The sequence below is a fragment of the Pezoporus occidentalis genome, unplaced genomic scaffold, assembly GCF_034315485.1.
Source record: "Pezoporus occidentalis ecotype Australia unplaced genomic scaffold, CSIRO_AGI_Poc_V1 ctg10, whole genome shotgun sequence".
Lineage (NCBI taxonomy): Eukaryota > Metazoa > Chordata > Aves > Psittaciformes > Psittacidae > Pezoporus > Pezoporus occidentalis.
Genome location: NW_026912779.1, coordinates 221276 through 242138, shown reverse-complemented (window position 1 = coordinate 242138; position 20863 = coordinate 221276). Strand labels below are relative to the sequence as shown.

General features: G+C 49.4%; 1 protein-coding gene across 7 annotated transcripts in view; it reads left to right on the top strand.

Moving 5' to 3' along the window:
- The window catches only part of SLC24A3 (solute carrier family 24 member 3), a 179872-nt gene that overhangs the window by 23765 nt on the left and 135244 nt on the right, over window positions 1-20863 (top strand). For 6 of the 7 annotated variants that reach the window (XM_062608158.1, XM_062608166.1, XM_062608148.1 and 3 more), the window contains exon 2: window positions 6441-6578. In XM_062608158.1, coding sequence (XP_062464142.1) covers window positions 6441-6578 — 138 coding nt within the window. Of the gene's footprint in view, window positions 1-5769; window positions 5870-6440; window positions 6579-20863 lie in introns of those variants that run through there. The other variant, XM_062608207.1, reaches the window with a different exon arrangement.

Sequence of the window (20863 nt, the reverse complement as noted above, 5' to 3'; positions counted from 1 at the left end):
AGCTCTGCACTGCTCCAGCTTGCTGCTCACCAGCACATGGCATCTTCACTGCTCCTCAGCATTATGGGGCCACATCCTCCACTGCTGTAAATCAGTTCCTGCACCAGAGCTCAAGGAGTTATCCCAGTTTCCCCCAGCTGAGCATCATGCCAGTGTAGTTTTTAGTGCCCTCCCCATTAATTTAAACTTGTCCAATGACTCGGCCCCATCCTGGATGAGAAGGGCTGCAATACACTCGTGTCACAGTACCACCATACACCAGCCCGATGCAGGAGAGCTTTCCATGACCTTTCCTTAGCAAACCTCGAGACCCTGATTCACACATTTGTCTTCCTCTTAATGTTTTGCTGTTGTTATTTTCCACTAATTACGGGGTAATGGATGGTTTTGGAGATGTTAATGAAATGACCTTATTGCTTCATGGCCAGTCCCATGGCAAGGGGGGTGGAACTAGAGGATCTTGAGGTCCTTTCCAACCCAAACCATTCTATGATTCTATGAAATGACCTGATTTCAGTGATGGGGACATGGGGGGTATTTGGTTTTTAATCAGCAGCCTGGAGAGAAAGGTGCTGCTAAGTTTCTCTCCCTCACATGGGGGGATACACTTGGAGGAGAGGCTGTGTGTATGCATTACATGCTCAGCCTCATGATTAGTGTGAGCTTGCTGTATTGCTTGTTGTATTGCTTGGATAGTGCAGCATGTAGGGCAGGGGCTGCTTGTGTGTGGTGTCATGCATTGTGGTGTCTCCTCTGGTCTACAGCCACTCAGTGCTGCTGGACCAGAAGTAAGGACCAGTCCGAACATGCAGTTGTGCTCCTTTATAGCACAATAAAAAGATTTAAAAGGGTCTTCATCTGTGTAGCTCTGTTAAGGAAACCTGTGTGGGAAATAGTCTTTGATGGGAAGCCATGTGGCTGAGGGCAAGGCAGGTAAAATCACAGAGTGGTTTGGGTTGAAGGGACCTTACAGCTCCTCCAGCTCCACCCCCTGTCACGGGCAGGGACCCCTTCTACTGGAGCAGCTTGCTCCAAGCCCCTGTGTCCAACCTGGCCTTGAGCACTGCCAGGGATGGGGCAGCCACAGCTTCTCTGGGCACCCTGTGCCAGCGCCTCAGCACCCTCACAGGGAAGAGCTTCAATCTGCCCTCTGTCAGCTTATCTCACCTAACCTCTGTCACATCTTACGGAGGTGAATTGGGGTGGTTTTGTTGCATTCAGCTATCAAAGTCATGCCGGACCCTGAGCTCTGCACCAGGTTTCTTTGTCTCCTGTTAGAAACTGGATGTCTGCTCTGAGGCCCTGCCGTGTTTTGGGCTTGTTGGGATTCCTGTGCCTTGATGCTGGAAATAAATATGCTTGTCTGCAATTGGTGTGCTGTCGGGGCGCACAGGGATGTTGTGTCCCATCATAAAGCAGGAATCTTCATGCTGAGATGTGCCGATAGGATGTGTCGAGCTGTGCTTCTGCAGGGCTGGAAGTCGTAAACTCCAGACAGAGCCTTCTGGAATAGCGTAAGGAGCTCTTGAGCTCGGCCTGGGGATCTGGGTCACACGCAGTGTGCAGAAGTCCTGAGCAGCGCGGTCAGTTCTTCGTTCCACTCGGCTTCGTTTTCATGAGTGTGAGCAGAAGAGCTCAGCTCTCTCTGGAGAGCCTGTTCCCAGCAGGCGGCCGGGCAGGAGCACACCACTGATGTGCTCCCTGTCACCTTCAGAGGCACAGCCCGTGGAAGCGCACCGCCTGCATTGCCTTGTTGCACTGTGAGCTGCAGTGCGGGCACGGCGACAGGGAAAAATGACTCGTGTGCTCATTGTCCGTGGGAACGTCTCTGGGAAGAGGCACAAATAAGCTCTCCGTAACCTGGGTTCTCAGTGTGTAACGCAAAACTGGTGCTGGGTAACTGGAGTTGTGGAAAGTACCTTGTGGTGATGTTTAGTGCTTGAAAAGCATAATTCATCCGCTTTGAAATATGCCATGCTCCAGAACTGTGGAAAAACTGTCTATTGTAGCAAAGTTTTTAAAGATGTCATGGTATTACTTTATTTTAATGCCAGCAGCTAAGACATTAATAAGAAAAATGTCCAATTTGTCTGCTGGCCTGAACCAAACGACAGTGTAGCTAATGCAAGATGTTCAATAGTCTTTGCCTCTGCTGAGAAAATGACAGAAATGTCTTTGGCGTGCTTCCCATTAAAAATCGTCCAGTTCTGAATTAACTGCAAGAAGAAAGCAAGCCATTTGCTCTCTTCTTGCAACCTTTCCTATTTCTCTGTGGAAAGAAGTTTTGCTCATTCCTTGCTGTTCTTGTAGCCTCTCTGCAGGATATTGGAATTTTGCTCTACATTTTTCTGGCTGTGATTTTAGCGTATATTGAAATCAAGGGATGGGGCCCTCATTTAGTGACATCAGGGCCTAGGCCCTGCAGCCTTTGGCAGCTGATGTGGAGCTTCAAGTCAGCGTAAGCTCTGCCTTGGAACAGGTGAATGAAGGGTTGCACAGTCAGAACTGAGGAGCCAAAAGCACATGTTGCAAAAAATCTGTTCTCAAAGAGAACTCGTGCTTATGGCATCTGCCTTTTTGAAGCTGGCCCGAGGAGGTGATTGTGTAATATTTGTAGGTCAGAGTATACTTGTGTGTTTTCCACATGAGAGCCCGAGGTGCTGGTGCTCCTGCTGTGGTTTTGTGGCAGCCCAAGGGGGGCCCTCACCAGTGCAGGTGGGAATCACAGAATGGTTTGGGTTGGAAAGGACCTCAAAGTTCATCCATCTCCATCCCCCTGCCACGGGCAGGGACACCTTCCACTTGAGCAGCTTGCTCCAAGCCCCGTCCAGCCTGGTCTTGAACACTGCCAGGGACGGGGCAGCCACAGCTTCCTTGGGCACTGCTGGCATGGGAAGGTGCTGTGGAAACTGGGTCTGGCCGTGGTGTTGGGGGCATGCTGTTGTCCTGGTCGTGGTGGGGTGCTATGGCCGAGGTGATGTTGCTGGTGCTGCAGCACTCCTTGGTGGTGGTGATTCTGCCTTGTGCCAGCAGCTGAAGCAGGGAGAGATGCTGCCAGCTCAGAAGGGTGGTGCCTGCTGCACCCACCAGATGGTGAGGTCTGTGCTGTATGCACGTGTGAAGGGTTAAACCACAGCCGGCACCAGTTCCTCTGTCACTGAATCTGTCAGCACACAGATCCAGGTTCCTGGGAGGGTGATGGGTGTGCAGCCTATGCCCCGGGGCCAGGCTTTGAGCTGCCTGTGGCCCCCTGGTACTCGTCATAAAATGTCCTTGTTAGCAAGGTTAGGATCTTGATGTGTCCCTGTTTTCACAGGGAAATCCTTGGAAGGTCAGACCTTTGCAAAAGCATCTCCCTGTTTCTGTAACTTCTGTTTTCTATAGCTCTGTCAAGCCAAGTGTGTTTCAGAGAGGAGATACCAAAGGCAGGATTTGGGGGTCAGCAGGTTGCGAGTCCTGCTGTGGAACAACCAACCCTGCTTGAACCTGGAAGTACCAGAGGACAGCTTTTAACGGTGCAAGTCAGAACCACATCCCAACAAGTTCACCCATGGACCAGCTCTGCTGCTATTTACGCTGATTTGTGTGAATGCCGAGTGTAGCCTTTATAAACATTTTTAATGCCAAATTAAGCTTTTCCCCTTCCAAAGTCACCTCAGATGACTTTCTTCTTCTTTACCTCTCGCTTGGAGAGGTTTGCCCTCTGGGAGGGAGAGGTGTTATGGGTTGGGGCAGCAGGAGGGTCTGTGCAGAACCTATGGGTGCTGCAGCCCTTGCAGGTTCTCCTCCTGCCTTCTCTCTGTGCCGTGGTGCAGCGGTGGTGCTTGGGGACGGATCTCTGCTTTGGAAAGGGCTCGTGTGAGGAGCTGAACTGCTCAGCTCGGGTTACCGGCGTGTTTATTATTATGGGAGATGCCTGATGTTGCACTATTACACGTGCTCCTCCTGAGAAAGTGCTGTTTGTGTATGTTTAGCTTGCAGTGTAAGCTCTTGCCCCTGCTCACAGACTAAACAGACAGCATTCTCTAAAGTTTGTAAAGCGTCACAAGTGCAAAGTCCTTGAAGCTTCAAATACCCCTGCTTAGTTTACTGAGTTAAACTCTTCTTGCTTAGAAAAGAGAGGTGCTTGAGGCTGCTGGTGCAGCTGTGGATGTTCCTCGGACAGGCACACACCTGCCTGCCTTGGGAGCATTGGAGCATTGCTGTGCTTGCCGTGGGATGCAAGTTTCCAGTCATTGTCTCTCCATTGGTGGAGCGACAGGAGAGCTGCCACGGGCAAGACAAAGAGGTCTCAGGCTGGCCACCTCTCTCAATGGAATCTGTCAGAAAATGTAACAAAAGGGTTTGGAGCTGCAAAGAGCCTTTTCCTTTATCCTTTATCTGAGACATTGCCTCTAGAGCTGAATTTTCCACTGCTCTTTGCTTGTGATCCGCCTCCAAAGTGCTGGTCAAAACGGGGAATAGCTCAGATTTCAAGGTGGTTTTGAAGCTTCAGGCATTGGGTGCAGACTCCAGCTTCCATGGACCCCTGGTGCTGTGAATGAATTCCCTGCATGGAGTAGAGCCGGCTGTTTCCCATTGTCCCAAGGTTCCATAGATGTTGGACAGACAATTGCATGTTCTCAGTGGGCAGGACAGCCAGGCCCTGCCACAACACAGGAGACAGTCCATGGGCAGTACCAGTGATAGGCACGTGAAGAGTAGCTTCAGTAGCAAAGCGCTTGTGAGAAAGCCCATGTTCTGCTTGGTGGAAAGATGGATGGGTATATGGAAGTCTCCCTCAAGTGCTGTTTGTTATTGGGTGTGCTCAAGGTCTCTGCTGTGAGATAGCTGATTTGGGCTGCGTGCCTGCCTCAGGCGGATGCAGGAGAGGGTTTTTTTTTTCCTCCTTGGATCTCAACCTACATAGGCTGCAGAGGACTGACACATGAGCACACACATCCAGCTTGTGAGGCAGACATGGCATATCCAAGGCTGACCAGCCTTGTGCCAAGAACATCATGCAAACGAGCCAGCTGCTTTTGTTGACATTGCTAAAATAGTTTCACTTCACAGCACCAAGGCAAAGCTGAAGTGGGGAGTAAAGCAAAGAGCCAGGAGTGATGAGGCAAAGTGGTGCGTTACCTTTTGTGGGGTTACTTGCTGTGTGCTTGTACCTGAAACCAGCCTGGGCACTGAGCCTGGGTCGTGAAGCAGCTCCGGTGTGATGTGCTGAGCTGCTGCTGAGCGCTGGTGGTTGGTGTGGTGTGGTGTGTCTTCACGTTTGTCTTGTACAAACTGGGTTTGGTGCCCAGCGAGTTGACTTCCTGGTGTGTTTCTTGCCCAGCTATCGCTGCCTGCACTCGCTTCTCAATATTCACTTTTAAGTTCCTTGTGCCTTCTCAGCAGCCAAGTCCTGGTGCTAGCCGCTTTCATCCTTCACTGGAGTCCAAGATGTGCTGTGTCAGGCTCCTTATTTGGCTGCTCTTTGCTCCATCCTTGCCTTCCAGATGGTGGTTCTTGTTTCACTGGGTTGATGGCCTGGAAATAGAGTTTTGGGGGTGTTCTCGGTATTCTTGATCAACCGTGTGTAGCCCTGAAGCTTCAATAGTGTACAGCTGGTTTGCAGCCAGGTCTGGGGCTTGCTGGCAAAGAAACCGGTGAGCAAAAGTCACATGGCTGGTGTTGGGAAGCCGAGAGGTCAGTCAGTGTGCAGACACACTTGTTAGGAGGACAGGGCATGGTGAAGAGCACTTAACGGTTGACTCCTGGTTTATCCCTTTTCAGTGTTATATGAAGTACTTGCCCCTGAGGTTTACAGATGTTTCTTAATGGGTGGGAGTAGGGAGAGCTCCTGCAGTGACTCGGAGGCACTCTCTGACCTCGTTGGGTTTGCGTTGGGTGGGGATAATGGTGTGGTTGGGCTTAGGAAGAGCCATTTTGAGAGTGCCAAACGTTTGTGTCCAGCGCTGTGTTTCTGAGGCCTCCTTCAGCAGCAGGTTGGATTGCAAGCCTAAACAGAAACGACTTAAATGTTGTATAAGCCTGTGCAAAATTCAGCAGCATTTTGCAGATGCTTAAGAGCAGCGCAATGCTACACAAGTGCTAAGTTGAGGTGGTTTTGCTGTGTGTGGTGGTTTGTAGGGTTTTTGTTTTGTTCTGTTTTATTTTGGGTTTTATCCAAAACAACAGTGATTCTCCAGTGTTAAACTGACTGAAGCTTACAACTTCTTGTGAAACCCCAGATGATCTTCTAGTATGAAACTGTGAAGTTGTGGTAGAATGAACCTGACTCCTAATGTTTCTGGGGCTAACTGGGATGTGGAGCTAATGGCAGCGTGCCTTTCCAGAGGGATTAGAAACAGTGCTGGTTTTAACCCAAGGGATATGGGGTTTGAAATGCAAATGTTTTGGCTGCCTTCCCTGTGCAGTCTCATGTATCTACTGCTCTTTCACTTTAGGTTATGATGCCCTGAGCTCTTCTGTGGAAAGTAAAGACAAACGGAGCGGGAGACAGCTACTGCAAACGAATGAGGAGAACACGACTGACGTCCCAGAGGAAGGAGGGCAGCCGTATGTCAGAAATTGCACTGAACCAGGTAGGAATGAAAGTTACTTCTGGCTCCTCAGTCTTACAGTTGACTTTCTCAGCTCCAGGTGTCTGTGTTGGCATCACCTTTACTGCCACAAACCTGTACTTACTGATTTTTAAGTCAGTAAACATGGATGTTGTTTTGTGCATGCATTGTATGGGTACTGCAAATTCCCTGAGCAGCCAGGGCTCAGAGGAGGACTTGCTGTCAGCTGGAATACAGGACAATGTTTAATACATACTAATAGCCAAGTGCTGAGATCATAAGCAGCATGTCTTCTGTGGTTCTTGCATAAACACTGTGTGTGGTTCTAGCAGTGGGATTTGCATAGTGACGATGTCTGTTAGTAGAATTATTACCTGAGAAATCAGTAGGTAGTCACATATTTAGTGCAAGTACCTCCATCAGCAGTGGGCCCAAAGAAACCCCATCTTCTGTAGCTTGAGGTTGGGTTGATCTGCTGATGAGAAATAGGGCTTAGTTTGAAATGTGGCTTTTTCTTCAGGGAGGCATCTTAGCAGGGTCCTCTTCATCTCCTTGCCTCCTTGTCCTGGGTTTGGCTTAAACCACGACACTCCAGTTCCTCAGGGATCTGCCTGCAGCTGGGGTTAAGGCACACTGGTATTTAACTGCAGGAAAGGAGCTGATGTGCTTTTGAACTTGCCTTCCCTGAGCCATGTGGGGTTCTTTGTCAATGTTTTGTACTTGTTCTGAAAGAGCCCCCTCTGTTTAGAGGGGTGTTTCCTGTCCCTTAGTTAAATGGAAAAATCACTGCCAATCCTGTTCAAAAAACTTTCTGTGGATGATGGAACAAAAGAGTAAGATAGGGAGTCTTCAGTTTGCATCCAGTCAATTGCATTATTTTTATTTCTACCCAAATAGATGTCATCTTAATGGATCACTATTAAAAGAGAAATCTTTATAAGGACTGCTCAGTCCTTTCTTTTCAAAGCAGAGCTCGGATGTTATTTCCTCACAGTTCAGGGAGGGAAGGGAAAGGTGTTCCTCTGCTCTTCAGGACTTATGTAGGTTACGTGTCCCAAGAGAAATTGCAACAAATACAGCTCTTGCTATGCTTCTCTGCCTATAATTTTTCCTCCAGTATAATCCTTAATAACAGTTCTGGACAGATGGATGATTATAATCTTTTTAGACACAAAAAAAAACAGTACAGAAATTCTTCTTATTCCATTTTTCTTTTGTTTGCATATCTCACATATAGCGCAGATCCAGTCTTACAGTCTCACGTCAGCATCTATAGTAATCTTGGTACATCAACACCTACTATCTCACCATCCTCATCAGCTCTTTCTGCTGCGTTCCCCAAATTAAGTGGCCTATAGGAAACGTTTGGGATTTTACCTGTGGTGTGGGGGGGTGTTTTTCTCCCCCTTTTCCAGAAGAGAAAATGGTAATTACTGAGCACGTTGTGTAGTGTTCGGGAGAGAAGAAGCAAGAACACATTGGTGAATTTCTGTTTGTAACCTGAATTGTCACATTATTACAGCAGAATACATCCTGGAACAGCAAACTGACTGAAAGTACTGTAGCAAAGAAAACAAAAGCAACAAAGTTCAGGTCCCATGTGTTGTTTTGTGGGTTTCCTTTTGGACTGTTAGGGCAGTGGAAATGTCAGTCATTAACGCTGCGATGGGTGGCAGGCAGAAATGTTTGAGTTGTCTTGGTTGGAAGGGCCGTGGGGTGCTGTCTGTGGAAGCTACCTGTTGACTTCAGTGAATTGCATGTCATTGCAGAACACTTCAGTCCTGCTTTTCAGCAAGTGAAATGAGTAAAAGTGCTGGTAGAAGCAATGCTGTAAATAGCATTGCCACGTTGTGTTGTTCTGAAGGGGGTTGTGCTGTATATGGTAACTCTGCATGAGAAAGCAAAGTGAGTTTTGCTTTAGGAAGAGTTTCAGAATTTCCCATTTTCGCTGCAGCTCAGAATGGTGCCAGGTTTTTGAATCCAGCACAAAATGCATCGTGAGCCCATACAGCTTCATCCTGCTGCTCTCTTTCCTAATGCTAAGAGTGAAACAGCCATTCAGGAGATGAAATATGATGGTGATGGAGCTGAGGTTAGTCTAAGCTAACACAAGGTTAACCACTGCCACAGCAGGTTATAATCATGGTCTTTTTTGTCTTGGAGGGGACCTTAAAACTCATGCAGTTCCAACCCCCTGCCATGGGCAGGGACACCTTTCACTAGAGCAGGTTAGGATGAGGAGACCTTTGGCATGGCTCCTAGCAGCAGCTTTTGTGTTTAGAAGCGTAGAAAGGAGTAGGGTGGTTCAAATCAGTGTATGGCTCTGACACTAATGATAGTTGCTGTTGATCAGAGCTGGTGGAGAGGTTGATCCACAGGCTTTCAGGGCAGCGCAGTCTTTCCATGGCCAGGTTAGTGCTGGATGAGGCCCCTGAATGGTGTTCAGCTCTGCAGTGCCTGTTGAAAGAGGCCTGAATGAGTGCAGCAGTGGAGAGGCACAAGAACTCCCCAGGCATGTCTGCATTTGCCTTCTCCAAATGCTGGCCTGTACAGTGCTGCTCAGGGAAATTGGGTCAGTTTGGCTAAAATTGTGATGTTGCTGAGCACAGCCCGCCTGTGGTGTGTCACACAGCCCTCGGGTGCCTGTTGTTACTTGGGAATCAGCAGAGCTTAAACCTCCTCAGCATCCCCACAGGACGTGCACTCATGTGCATTTGACCTTCAGGTGCTTCTCCTCCCCTTTGATGAGTATTGGTAGGAAAACGCTGCCTGAAAAGATGGGGTAATTTTCCTGCTTAGTTCCAAAATTAAGTTGCATAAACACCTGCAGCTCAGCAAAAATGAGTGTTTAAGAAAGCAGTTTCACCTCCTCTCTTGGTGAGGAAATGCATCGTTTTGAAGTGTTCTGTGGGTTTTTGCAGCCCTTGGCTTTTGCTGTCTGTTGGCAGTAAACATGTTTTTACATGCTAAAGGGAAGATGCTTTTTCTGTAAATGGATTGTCAGGAAGCCTGGCATCTCATTTCTGAACTGCTGGGTTTGGTTTCTAATGGTTTAGCCAGTAGGCTGTCTAGTGGCATGTAATCATCAGAACTACTCCAAATGGCTTTGCCTGCTTTTCCTCTGAAACATACATTGTAGAAATAATCAGAGAGGTAAAATGGACTGAATGCAGCCTGAAGATTATTTTGTTTTTTTGTTGTTCTTTTGGGGTTTTTTTATTCTTTTTTTAGTTTTCCACTCTGATGCTGTTGCCGTTGGAGTGACAGTATGGTCCTCTGGAGCAGGTACCTTCAAAGCACTCTGCTCACTGTGTGCTGCGTAGCCCCAGTTCACTGACCCCGGGGAGTTTGAGCTGTGCAGCAGGGCTCTGGGAAATGAATCTGGCAAGGCTCAGTCTGGAGGATGGCTGCTCCTGTCTTGGGATAGCAAATAAGAGGGGACTATGTTTGCTTTCAGAAAGCTGTTGAACTTGACTGGTGCAGTGACGATGTGGTAACCTTTCTGCTCGCACCCTTGCCCTCTCAGTGCTGATGGAGTTGGTGTTGTACATCTGGCTTGGTTAAGGTCCAGCTCTGAGTGCCTGGCTCCAGAAGCAGTTACAACCTGGTGCTCGGCTATGGATGATGTGGGCAGGAAAGAGCACTCCCCAAACAGTCAGGGATGTAGCAAGGCATGGCAAATGGATTAGATGAAATCCCAGCCTCAAAGGACCCCTGTCTTTGCAAGTGTACTAGATGCTGTGGGATCTGAGTACCTGCCAGAGTGCTTTGAAACATCAGTTTAAGCCTCACTGCTCTGTGCCCTGTTAGCAGAAAGATGCTGAGGAATACTCATTGTGTGCTCTGCCCCGCCCCTGTGGCTGTATTTGGTTGTGTTGAGCACTTGTGGATGCAGAATGACAAAGCAGCCCCCTCTCTTTTCCAAAGAGCCTCTGGGTTCTCTCCTCTGTTGCCTTGTTTTCCAGCCCTGTGCTCATATCTACTTGATATTTGGGTGTTGAGGGTGGCGGAGACTTCTCCATGTCCGTAGGTAAACACAGACTTCTTGCCTCTTGGCCTTTGTCCCTGGAGGTAAGGTGCCAGGCTTGGACTCTTTTCTAATCATCCTTCTGCTTGTTGCCTCTGTAAGATACAAGGAGTGATATCTTTACAAACCTGGGTTTTGCTTTAGTGGGGTGCAGGTAGGATCCCGTTTCCTTGGGATGGGAAATAGGGAGACACAGAAGACAAAATTCCTCTGGAATTTCCCTGGAAAGATGCTGGAGGTAGCTGCTGGCAGAGTGAGCAAGACTGCTCCTGCTCCAGTGCTGCCGAGGTCAGGAAGGCCTTCTTCACCAGCAGATTACAGTATGCTCTGTGAAGAGTGATTCCTCCTCCCTTCTTTTTTACCTCCTGGCTGAACCAAAATGCAGTTAACCCCCCCAAAGCCAAAATCCACCAGAACACTCACTTTCCCTCAAGCACGATTAATTTTTCTAAGCAAGATGAAAACGGATAACTTGTTTCTGTTTGGGCAGTCATAAACCCTTGCTCCCACTTGTTGAAACTCTGCAGAAGCCAACTGCTGTGAGTTTAGTGACAAACTGTGCTCACGGAATATCATAGGGATGTTCTTCCCTCCCTCTGCTGTGACAGCTTTGTGAATTTGGCAGGGATTTGTTCAAGTGGCTGCTCCCACACTCTGCTCCTGTCTGTTGGTTGCTGCCTTCCATTCTCCCCACTACAAGGGGAGACTGGGCTGGGCTCAGGGTGTGATTCCTGTGGAACAAGGGCTGAGAAGGCTTCTGCCCACCATCATCCACTTTTGTTGTGTTTGCCCCCCTTGGTGCTTTGCAGACAAGGTTGTCGCTTGTCCCAGGAGTCCTGTTCCTGGGCCTTGGGGTCTGCAGCGTGTTCTCCTGTGGTAACAGTGCAACCATGAGGTCTGGTGCTCTGCGAGCAGGGGTTGGTCGCAGCGATGCATCCTCGCTCTGGGAGGCTGCTGTGCCCCTCCTCCTGCCAAGCAGTGCAGAAGGGCTTCATCAGCTCCAAACCTAAAGCATTCAAAAAGCTTGATGTTGGGTTGGAAGCTCAGAAATAAAACCAAACTCCATGCCTGCTGCTTCTAGGTTTGTGTGCTGGCACAGAGATGGGTTATCTTTTTGTGCCATCAGGAAGGAGAGATGTCCTCCTGCCTGGAGCAGGGGCTGAAGTGGTGATGCTGTCACCTGCCCCGAGGGCTGGGCTAGGGGACAAACGCCAGCGCTGGCCAAGCTCCTTGGCTGACATCAGCTTTGGAACTAAGCGTTGTCTTTGTGCAGGCTGCGTGTCCCTGCGGCGGGTATCAGCTGTGGGGAGCCCATGGGGCAGCTGCTGGCTGGGACAGAGCTCTTCCCGGCTGAGCCTTCCTGCTCTGTTGGTGGAAGCATTGGGAATGGTTTTCCTGTTCACACGTGTTGGCCGTGGGCTGCGCACAAAGGCAGCAAGCGCAGGCAGTTAGAGCGCTGGGCTGGAGAGCGTGTGCCCGGCTCCCCTCTCCTTAGCTCTGTGGGTGGTTGGTTGGGTTTTGGCAGCTGGAGCATGTTTCTGGAGCCAGGTTCAGACCCAGGTGCAACTGGGGCAGCAGAGACATGCGCACACCATGTCCCTGCTATTTACACCCCATGTCCAAGGTAGGACAGGTCTTGTTGGACACAGGGGAGAGTGTGACTTGATTTTGATGACAGATGCTCTGGTCAGCCTGTGCCAGAGCAGTTGACCTGTGAAGAGCTGCAAGGGATACATAAAAATAACTTGAGCTGCTGGAAACTGCTCTGCTGCTTGGTTATTCATGCAGTTGGTTTCTTGGAGGGTATTTCCCACGTCTCTGACCCTTGGAATGGTTTCTCAGGCACCAGGAACTCTCTGTACCTGTTGGAGCAATGTCTCTGCTCTCGATGCTCTCTGCACACGTCGGAGCAATGTCTCTGCTCTCGATGCTCTCTGCACATGTTGGATGGAGCAATGTCTCTGCTCTCGATGCTCTCTGCACACGTTGGAGCAATGTCTCTTGCTCTCGATGCTCTCTGTACACGTCAGAACAATGTCTGCTCTCGATGCACTTAGAGGTTTTCTTTTTTTTTAATTTATTTTTTTCTTGCAATGAAATAGAATGAGAATTGATTTTCCTGCCTGGAGAAAGGTTTAATCTGGCTGGTGTCAGTGCCAGGGTCATTGTGCCACCAAATGGGTGCCACTGGTGAGAACTTCAGTGACCAGCAGATCCTTGGACATAGCAGGGAAGGATTATGCCAAGAAATGTTTTTAACAGGGAGAAGCCATTTACCATTGCAGAAGCTGGCCAGGGGAGTGGAAAATCCAGCATCTCTTTCCCATTCAGAACAAGGAGGGTGTCTTTCTCAATAACACTGTGTCACGTGGAGGACGCTAGCAGGCAGAAAAAGAACAAATAAAGGAGGATAAGAAAGGATGACTCTTCCTGCCTTTGCCAAGGAACGTCCTCAAAAGCAATTTGTCTTATTTCAGCTTCTAGGACTAAGGTGATGTTTTAATGAGGTGTGGTGGTGGTTTAACAGAGTGGACATCAGGTCATGGAGGGAATCCTGCCCCTCTGCTGCCTTTTGAGGAGACCCCTTCCCCTGCAGCCCTGATCCAGCTCTGGGGCAGCAGCACAAGAGAGATGTGGGGCTGTTGGAGCGAGTTCAGAGGAGGCCATGGAGCTGCTGTGAGGGCTGGAGCAGCTCTGCTCTGGAGCCAGGCTGAGAGAGCTGGGCTGGGGCAGCCTGGAGAAGAGAAGGCTCCTGAAGGGGAGACCTGAGAGCAGCTCCAGTGCCTGAAGGGGCTGCAGGAAAGCTGGAGAGGGGCTTGGGACAAGGGATGGAGGGACAGGCCAAGGGGAATGGCTTGAACCTGCCAGAGGGGAGACTGAGCTGAGCTCTTAGGCAGAAGCTCTTCCCTGTGAGGGTGCTGAGGCGCTGGCACAGGGTGCCCAGAGAAGCTGTGGCTGCCCCATCCCTGGCAGTGTTCAAGGGCAGGTTGGACACAGGGGCTTGGAGCAAGCTGCTCTATGGAAGGGGTCCCTGCCCGTGGCAGGGGTTGGAGCTGGAGGAGCTTTGAGGTCCCTTCCAACCCAAACCAGGCTGGGGTTCTGTGACACCAGCTGGGTGATGTTGGTTGGTAAGTGGCAAGCAGGAGCCCTGGGAAGCTGGATGTTCTCACACATTGTGCCGATGCAGCGATGTGCATGAGTGGGCTGAGAGCTGTGGTCTTGCCCTTCCTGCCTCTGCGAGGGGCTGCATGCTGCAGTGCAGTAGTGGAATGATCACCCACAGGAGCCTCACAGTGCCCCTGGCGTCTGGGCTGTCTGTGCACACGTGTACACATGTGCATACATGGTGCTCCTTGGCTGCAGTGTCAGAACATCAGCCCCAGGCTCATTGGCACTGCGGAGCTCCTCGCTTTGGGCTTGCTTTGTGACTTGGACTTGCTGCTGTATTTGTAGCCATGCTTGGCTGCTCTGGTGGTGACGCTGAGCGAGGCACGTGGTTGAGTCAGCCTCGGTGCTGGCTTGTGGCTGTGCCATGGGTTTGCTGGGGTTTGCTTTTGGGCTGTGTCTGTGGAGGTGCTGGATTGTAGGGCCTCTTTGGAAGGAGAGGCGGTCACAGGTACTTCCTTGTGAGGCTTTAGTCATCTGAGGCGGCAGCAGCCCAAGCATCACTCGGTGACACTGGTGTGTAGGCGAGCATGTGATGAGACTGTACCTTGAATGTTAAAGGGGAAGGTTGGAGCAATTGCCTTTTTCTGGGTATTTGAAGTCTCTGAACTGATCTCCAAATCGTGCAGTTCCCTGGAAAATGGAGCTCCCTGTGCACATGCAGGAGGCCAGTAGCATTCTTTTTGCTGAAATTTTGCCAATATTCCCATGTGGTCATGTGTGTGACTTCAGGAGCTGAAGATCATAGAATTATAGAATGGTTTGGGTTAGAAAGGACCTTAAGATCATCCAGTTCCACACCCCTGCCGTGGGCAGGAACGCCTCACACTAAACCGTGTCACCAAGGCTCTGTCCAACCTGGCCTTGAACACTGTCAGGGATGGGGCAGCCACAGCTTCTCTGGGCACCCTGTGGCAGTGCCTCAGCACCCTCACAAGGAAGAGCTTCTGCCTTATCTCCAACCTGAACTTGCCCTGTTTCAGTTTGAACCCATTACCCCTTGTCCTATCGCTACAGTCCCTGACGAAGAGTCCCTCTCCAGCATCCTTATAGCCCCCTTTAGGCACTAGAAGCTGCTCTGAGGTCTCCACACAGCTTCTCTTCTCCAGGCTGAGCAGCCCCAATGTTCTCAGCCTGTCTTTGTATGGAGAAAAGTAATGCAAGCTCTGTGATTAAAATCAAGTGGTGGCAGTGGTCTTTCCCAGCTCATCCTCACTGTGTTCTCCTGCATTGATGAAACAAAAGAATTGGAGAAGAGAGGAGAGCTGAGTTGGAAAACACCAAAGTAAAACCGAGATCCCAAACCCAGCATCACTTCTATGGTCTGTAGGCAGAGGAAGGGTGGTCAGCTCCTGTGAGCCCATAGTGCCCTCGTCAGAAAGCTCCTGTTTGGTTTTGCAGAATACATCATTGCATGGGTATCAAACCACTGTAATTAAACTACCGCTTACTCAAATAAAAAAGAAACTCATTAGACCCATTGGCTCCTGGGTTATGAGTACTCGGCCTCCAGCCCTTGGCATCGCAGCGTGGTCAAGATGTGCACTGGTAGTCTGCAAAATCTCACCTACTGGGACTCATTTACTTAACTGGTGATACTTGTGACTAGTGTGTTCCCATTGTAATTGTTTCTGTTGGAAATCACTGTTGTCATATGCTGCTATGCAGTAGAAGCATTGCAGAGTGTTTATGGAAGATTCGTATGTCATGCTGGGTGTTCAGTGAAGTACACCAAGGGATAATTGAGTGTTGCTACCCAAGAAGAATGTTAATAGTCTTGAGAAATAATGGCAAGACAAAAAAGTAGTAATCCTGTAGAGAACAAGGAGCAGATCTTACCCTGCACACCTGCTGCCATCAAAGACACAGGAGGACAGCACTGGAGAGCCAGTCAGAAGCACAAGCCAGTTTGCATGGTAGCTCTTCCTAGCATCCCATTTATCTAGCCGGTGTTCTGCTGTAGGCTGCTAATGAGCTTTACTGACAAAACCTGAAACAGGGAGTGCTGGACCAGCCAGGGGAATTTAGCAGTAACACTAGTGGGAGCACACAGGTGCAGTACCCTCATAGTTCAGGTTCACATCTGATACCTTGAATCGTAGAATAGAATCATAGAATAGTTAGGGTTGGAAAGGACCTCATCCAGTTCCAACCCCCCTGCCATGGGCACGGACACCTCACGCTAAACCATCTCACCCAAGGCTTCGTCCAACCTGGCCTTGAACACTGCCAGGGATGGAGCATTCACAACCTCCCTGGGCAACCCATTCCAGTGCCTCAGCACCCTAACAGGAAAGAATTTCCTCCTTATATCCAATCTAAACTTCCCTGTTTAAGTTTTAACCCATTACCCCTTGTCCTGTCACTACAGTAGAAGAGATTGTTTAGTGCAGATCATTTCTTACTGCTTCAACCCTTTGTTCCTCTTTTCATCCCTGTCCCTCCAGCTCCACAGCCAAGTGCATTTGCCAAAACCCAAACCTTAGCCTCTTGTCTCTCAGTGTTTTATAACATTAGGCTGCTTAGTTATTTAGTGTTTGAAGTACTATGGGGGAGGGCTTTAGGAGAGGGGTACTCAGCTGTGGACCATGCAAGATAGGCATAGACAGGGCTATGGCTTCTGATCTCTTCTCTCTTCCTAGCCTTTATTAGGTTGTAATGAAGTGACCCACCTCCAAGCTGCTAGTGGCCATTTAATGACCTGTCCTCTAGGGATGGCTGATCTGGCAGCCTTTGGCTGATGCTAACTGTTGTCTACATGTGAAATACTGACTCTGGTGCTACTGCCCATGGTGAGAAAGCTTTGCCTTATACATGCTTATACTAAAGATCTATGAGACTGGTAACTTGAGCATGGCAGTGCAGGCGCTGGGCTGCATCCCTGCTGGGAGGGGAGGGATGCACAGCCGCAGCGGGAGGATCCGGGCATGGAGGAGGGGATGTGTCACTGAGCACACATGGTGGTTCTGCAGGGAGAGCGATGGCAGGAGGGCACCATACTGGCATCTGCTGAAGGGGCATGGAGCCCATGGAGCTGTGCCTGCAGGAGCAGCTTCTCATCCCTCTGAAAGATCAAAACACCCTCGTGGCCATCCGTGGAGTGAAGCCTCTGGTGCCAGAGGACCTGCACACTGAAGCGTGCTGCCTGTGGGTATCCTGGTCATGGACTGCTCTGGAATGTGCTGAGAGCTTGGAATTGGTTTTGCTGTTTTATGGACTTGCCAAACACGTATAAAATAGACATGGAGAGTGCTTACCTGATGTAAAGCTGCTTTCTTTTATCCCTGTCTTAAGTTCTTTTCAGAAACAGTGATCAGTCTGGATAAAACACAGGTTTCGAGCTGTGAGCTTGTGGGGTTCCAGTCTTATTTGATGGCATGGCCACAGTAAAAATAAATGTAGTTTTAAGAAGAAAGGAAAAATGAGGTAGAGCACAGCCCTTTTGCATTGGAACTCAAATATTCCCTGAACCAGTTGATGGATCATGTTTGCACACATACTTCATGGAGGACAAACAATTTTTCAGCTACATCATCTCTCAAGAAGCTGCCTACTTTATCTCTGGAAAAAGTGCAGGTAGAAAATATCAGCATTCTTCAGCACAAAGAAGGGGAAAATACTTTCCTAAGTACATCATCAACCAGTAACTGCATTTACTGTAGCAAGAATTCATGCTGAGAGTAATGGCAGCGGATGGAGGGCCCTTGTGTCCCTTTATTTTTTCTCCTTTGAGGTAACTTTAAAATGCCCAGAAATTTTCTCAGTTTTGGTTTCTTGGTTGTTTTTTTTTGTTGGTTGGTTGGTTGGTTGTAGGTGTTTTGTTCTTTCCACCTAGAGAAGTGAGACTTGAACTGCCTTGAACTAGCAAGCTTGGGCTGTTCCCTTGGTTATGTTGTGTTGTGGAAAAGGCGGAGGAGAGGTTTATGCCACTGAAGAGGAACAATTGCTTCCAAATATTTGCATTTAAAAGTTGTTAAGAAGCAACACAGGACTTGAGACATGAATAGATAACTTTCTGAACGGGGTTTTACTTCTGACACCTGAGGATGCCAGGCAGCTGGAGTGCATCGCATCGCACTAGTAGTTTGAGAAGTTTTCTGTGAAGCCCAAGAGCTGAATCTCTAAGGAGGAGGTGGACAAGTTGTTGAGTCAGACTTTGTTCTTTGGAAGGGAATGCTGAGTATGGGAAGCAGGACTGTTGTAGCTTTTTGGGTTGGCAGCTGGGAAGAACCACTGTGGGCCTCCGGTGACACAGGTCCATGCCAGTGGCGGCCTCTTGTCCTGCCTGTATGCCGCAGGCTCCCTTGGTCCTCTGTGCCATGGTGTCAGAATGGCACAGCTCATGCTGGCCAGCAGCATGGGCCATGGTTGGGCTGTGCTGACGAAGAGCACACTCTAAGGAGTTAGTACCAGGTAAAACCTGTAAATGTCAAGTGATTGTGTTCCTATGTTCTGGACTGTCTGAGGGTGCTGAGGCGCTGGCACAGGGTGCCCAGAGAAGCTGTGGCTGCCCCATCCCTGGCAGTGCTCAAGGCCAGGTTGGACACAGGGGCTTGGAGCAAGCTGCTCCAGTAGAAGGGGTCCCTGCCTGTGGGAGCAGGGGTTGGAGCTGGAGGAGCTTTAAGGTCCCTTCAGCCCAAACTGGGATTCGGTGATCTTCCTGATCAAATCAGTGACTGATGCTTACTTGGCAGATGTGAGCTGCTCAACACAGTGTGGCCTCAGGACATTACTGAGGTACAAATAACGGCTCACAGCTGTAGTAAAAGTAAATGTGTACCAGATGTAGATGTTCTAGATGGCCAGATACCAGCATCATTGAGTTTTTTACACACCTGAATTACTGTTCTGTCATGGTAAACTCAAATTGTTCACTTAAGCATTTACAAAGATATCGCTGTGTTTTTGTGAAATGTCACAATTCTCCCCAGCATCCTTTTCCCACCAAGGCCCTATTCTGTGAACAGGCTTCCTGCAGGGTTTTGTTGTGCTGCTCGTTTTCCCCAGTGAGTGACACTGGCTTTTAAACTGTTTTGGAGCTCAGAACAGATGGAAGCTCTCCCAGGGCTGCAGAAGCCTGCAAGCCATGGCTGTGCTGGAGCACGAGCATGGAGCTGGGGACTGGGTGTCTGAATCTCTTCTGTTTCCTGACAGTATGAAGAGATCAAGTTGTCCACCCGGGGGCAGACTGTGGGCAGCTCTTTAGGTGGTGTAGGTGTGATAGGCTCTGCTGGCTTACATCAAGTGATGGTTTAGCCCTTGATGACACAAAGTGTTCAACATCCATTTGTGCAGGTAGGACAGTCCTTTGTGCGGAACTGGAGCAAGGAGGGTTTTCTGTAGGACCACAACCAGTATGCTGTGCCACTGTGTTGTTTCCTCCTTCCTAAAGCAGGGGTGGGATGTGGCAGCAGCATCTGCAGCTCCAGCCCTCGGTGATGCCTTTGGGCTTTGCTGGTGTGGCGGTTTTGTGTGTATCCAGCCAATCCTGCTTTGTGTGTCACGAGCCCAAAGCACCGAGGGGAAGTGGCTGGGCCTCGGTGCTCTTTGGCATCTTGCAGGTGTATTTTGCTCCTAGTCTGGCTTTCAGTGGTCTGCTTAAGCTGTGTACCTTCCAGCAGCTCACAGAATCACAGAGTCAGTAAAGGTTGGAAAAGACCTTTAAGCTCATCCGGTCCAACTGTTCCCCAGCACTGCCGAGGCACTGCCCATGGCACAGAGAGCCTTGTGTGTGAACGCTTCCAGGGACGGTGATTCCACCGCTTACTCCAGCCTATTGTGAAGTTCCTTCAGTTCGGATCCCTGTGGCGGTTCGGGATGATGTGTGACTTGCAGGACTGTGCTGGCTTTCACTTTCACCCTTGTCGAAACAAAGCTGTAGTTGTGCAGTACCCTAAAACCAGCCCAGATGTCGAGGCAGAGGCAGACATTGCCGGTGCGAGGTTAGAGGCCGAAGCGCAAGATCGGTTTCCAACATCACCTGCTGTCAGTGCAGCCATCCTGACATTGCCTCCAGGGAACCCTGCACTGATCGGGGTGGCTTTAAAAATGAAAGGAAAATGTTTGGTTGTTAAAAAACAAGTTTTGCAGTTGCGATCCCAAGGGATTTGGGAATGGGGTCATTGGTTTGTGCCTGTAACATCCACCGTCCCTGGGACGGGCGAGGGGCTTCCTCTTCCCATTAAAAATGTTACATATGGTTATGTATCTTGAATTACGATCTTCAGGTGGTATTGGTTTGTCAATGGTTTAAGCCCTCTAATTCTGGTTCAGGTAATACAGGGTTAGACACTCCAGCTCCAGCAAACCTCCCAGAGTCTGCTTTGATGTTTCCTGTTCCAGTGACTTGGTTTTGTTCAAAGTTTCTGATTAAAGCACATGGAGGAAGGTTTCTTTTCTAACCAGACTAATGGGTCATGGGGTTTTGCTTGGAGTCCAGAGAAGGAAGGAAGTTGATAGGGACAGGGTGAAAAAGGGCTGTTGGAGAAGCGTTTGGTTTATAAACCATGGAAAAGGGAAGTCTGGGATTGAAATGGAAGTTGAGTGCTAGCTGTAGGAGGTTCTCTAGCTCAGGTGATTTTGTGAGGGCTTATGCTATTTTAAAGGGTGACTTCAGCGAGCGTGTGTTGAAATAGAAAATGCTTTAAAGGATTCTCAGGTTTTGTAAGGTTCTGCATAGCTTGGAGAATTATCCATTGGATTTGAAGGGTGCTGGCTGTGGGAGGCACTGCTTTTTACTTGTGCTTTAAACTTGAGAATAGAAAACCTCAGTGGTCTATGATGCAGGCTGTGCTGTGGCTTTAGTTAACATCTCCTGGGCCAGGCTCTGCGTTTACCTCCACTGTGCCCCTTCCCTGTGCCTGCAGCCCACCTGTGTTACACCTGCGGGCGAATGGACACCTTCCCCATCCCTGGCAGTGTTCAAGGCCAGGTTGGACACAGGGCCTTGGAGCAAGCTGCTCTAGTGGAAGGGGTCCCTGCCCGTGACAGGGGTTGGAGATGAGTGAGCTTTAAGGTCCCTTCAACCCAAACCAGGCTGGGGTATGATATGATTAAAGACTTGTCAGTGCTGAGTGGGCTCTTGTTTAATGCACAACCACTGCCAAGGTGCAGG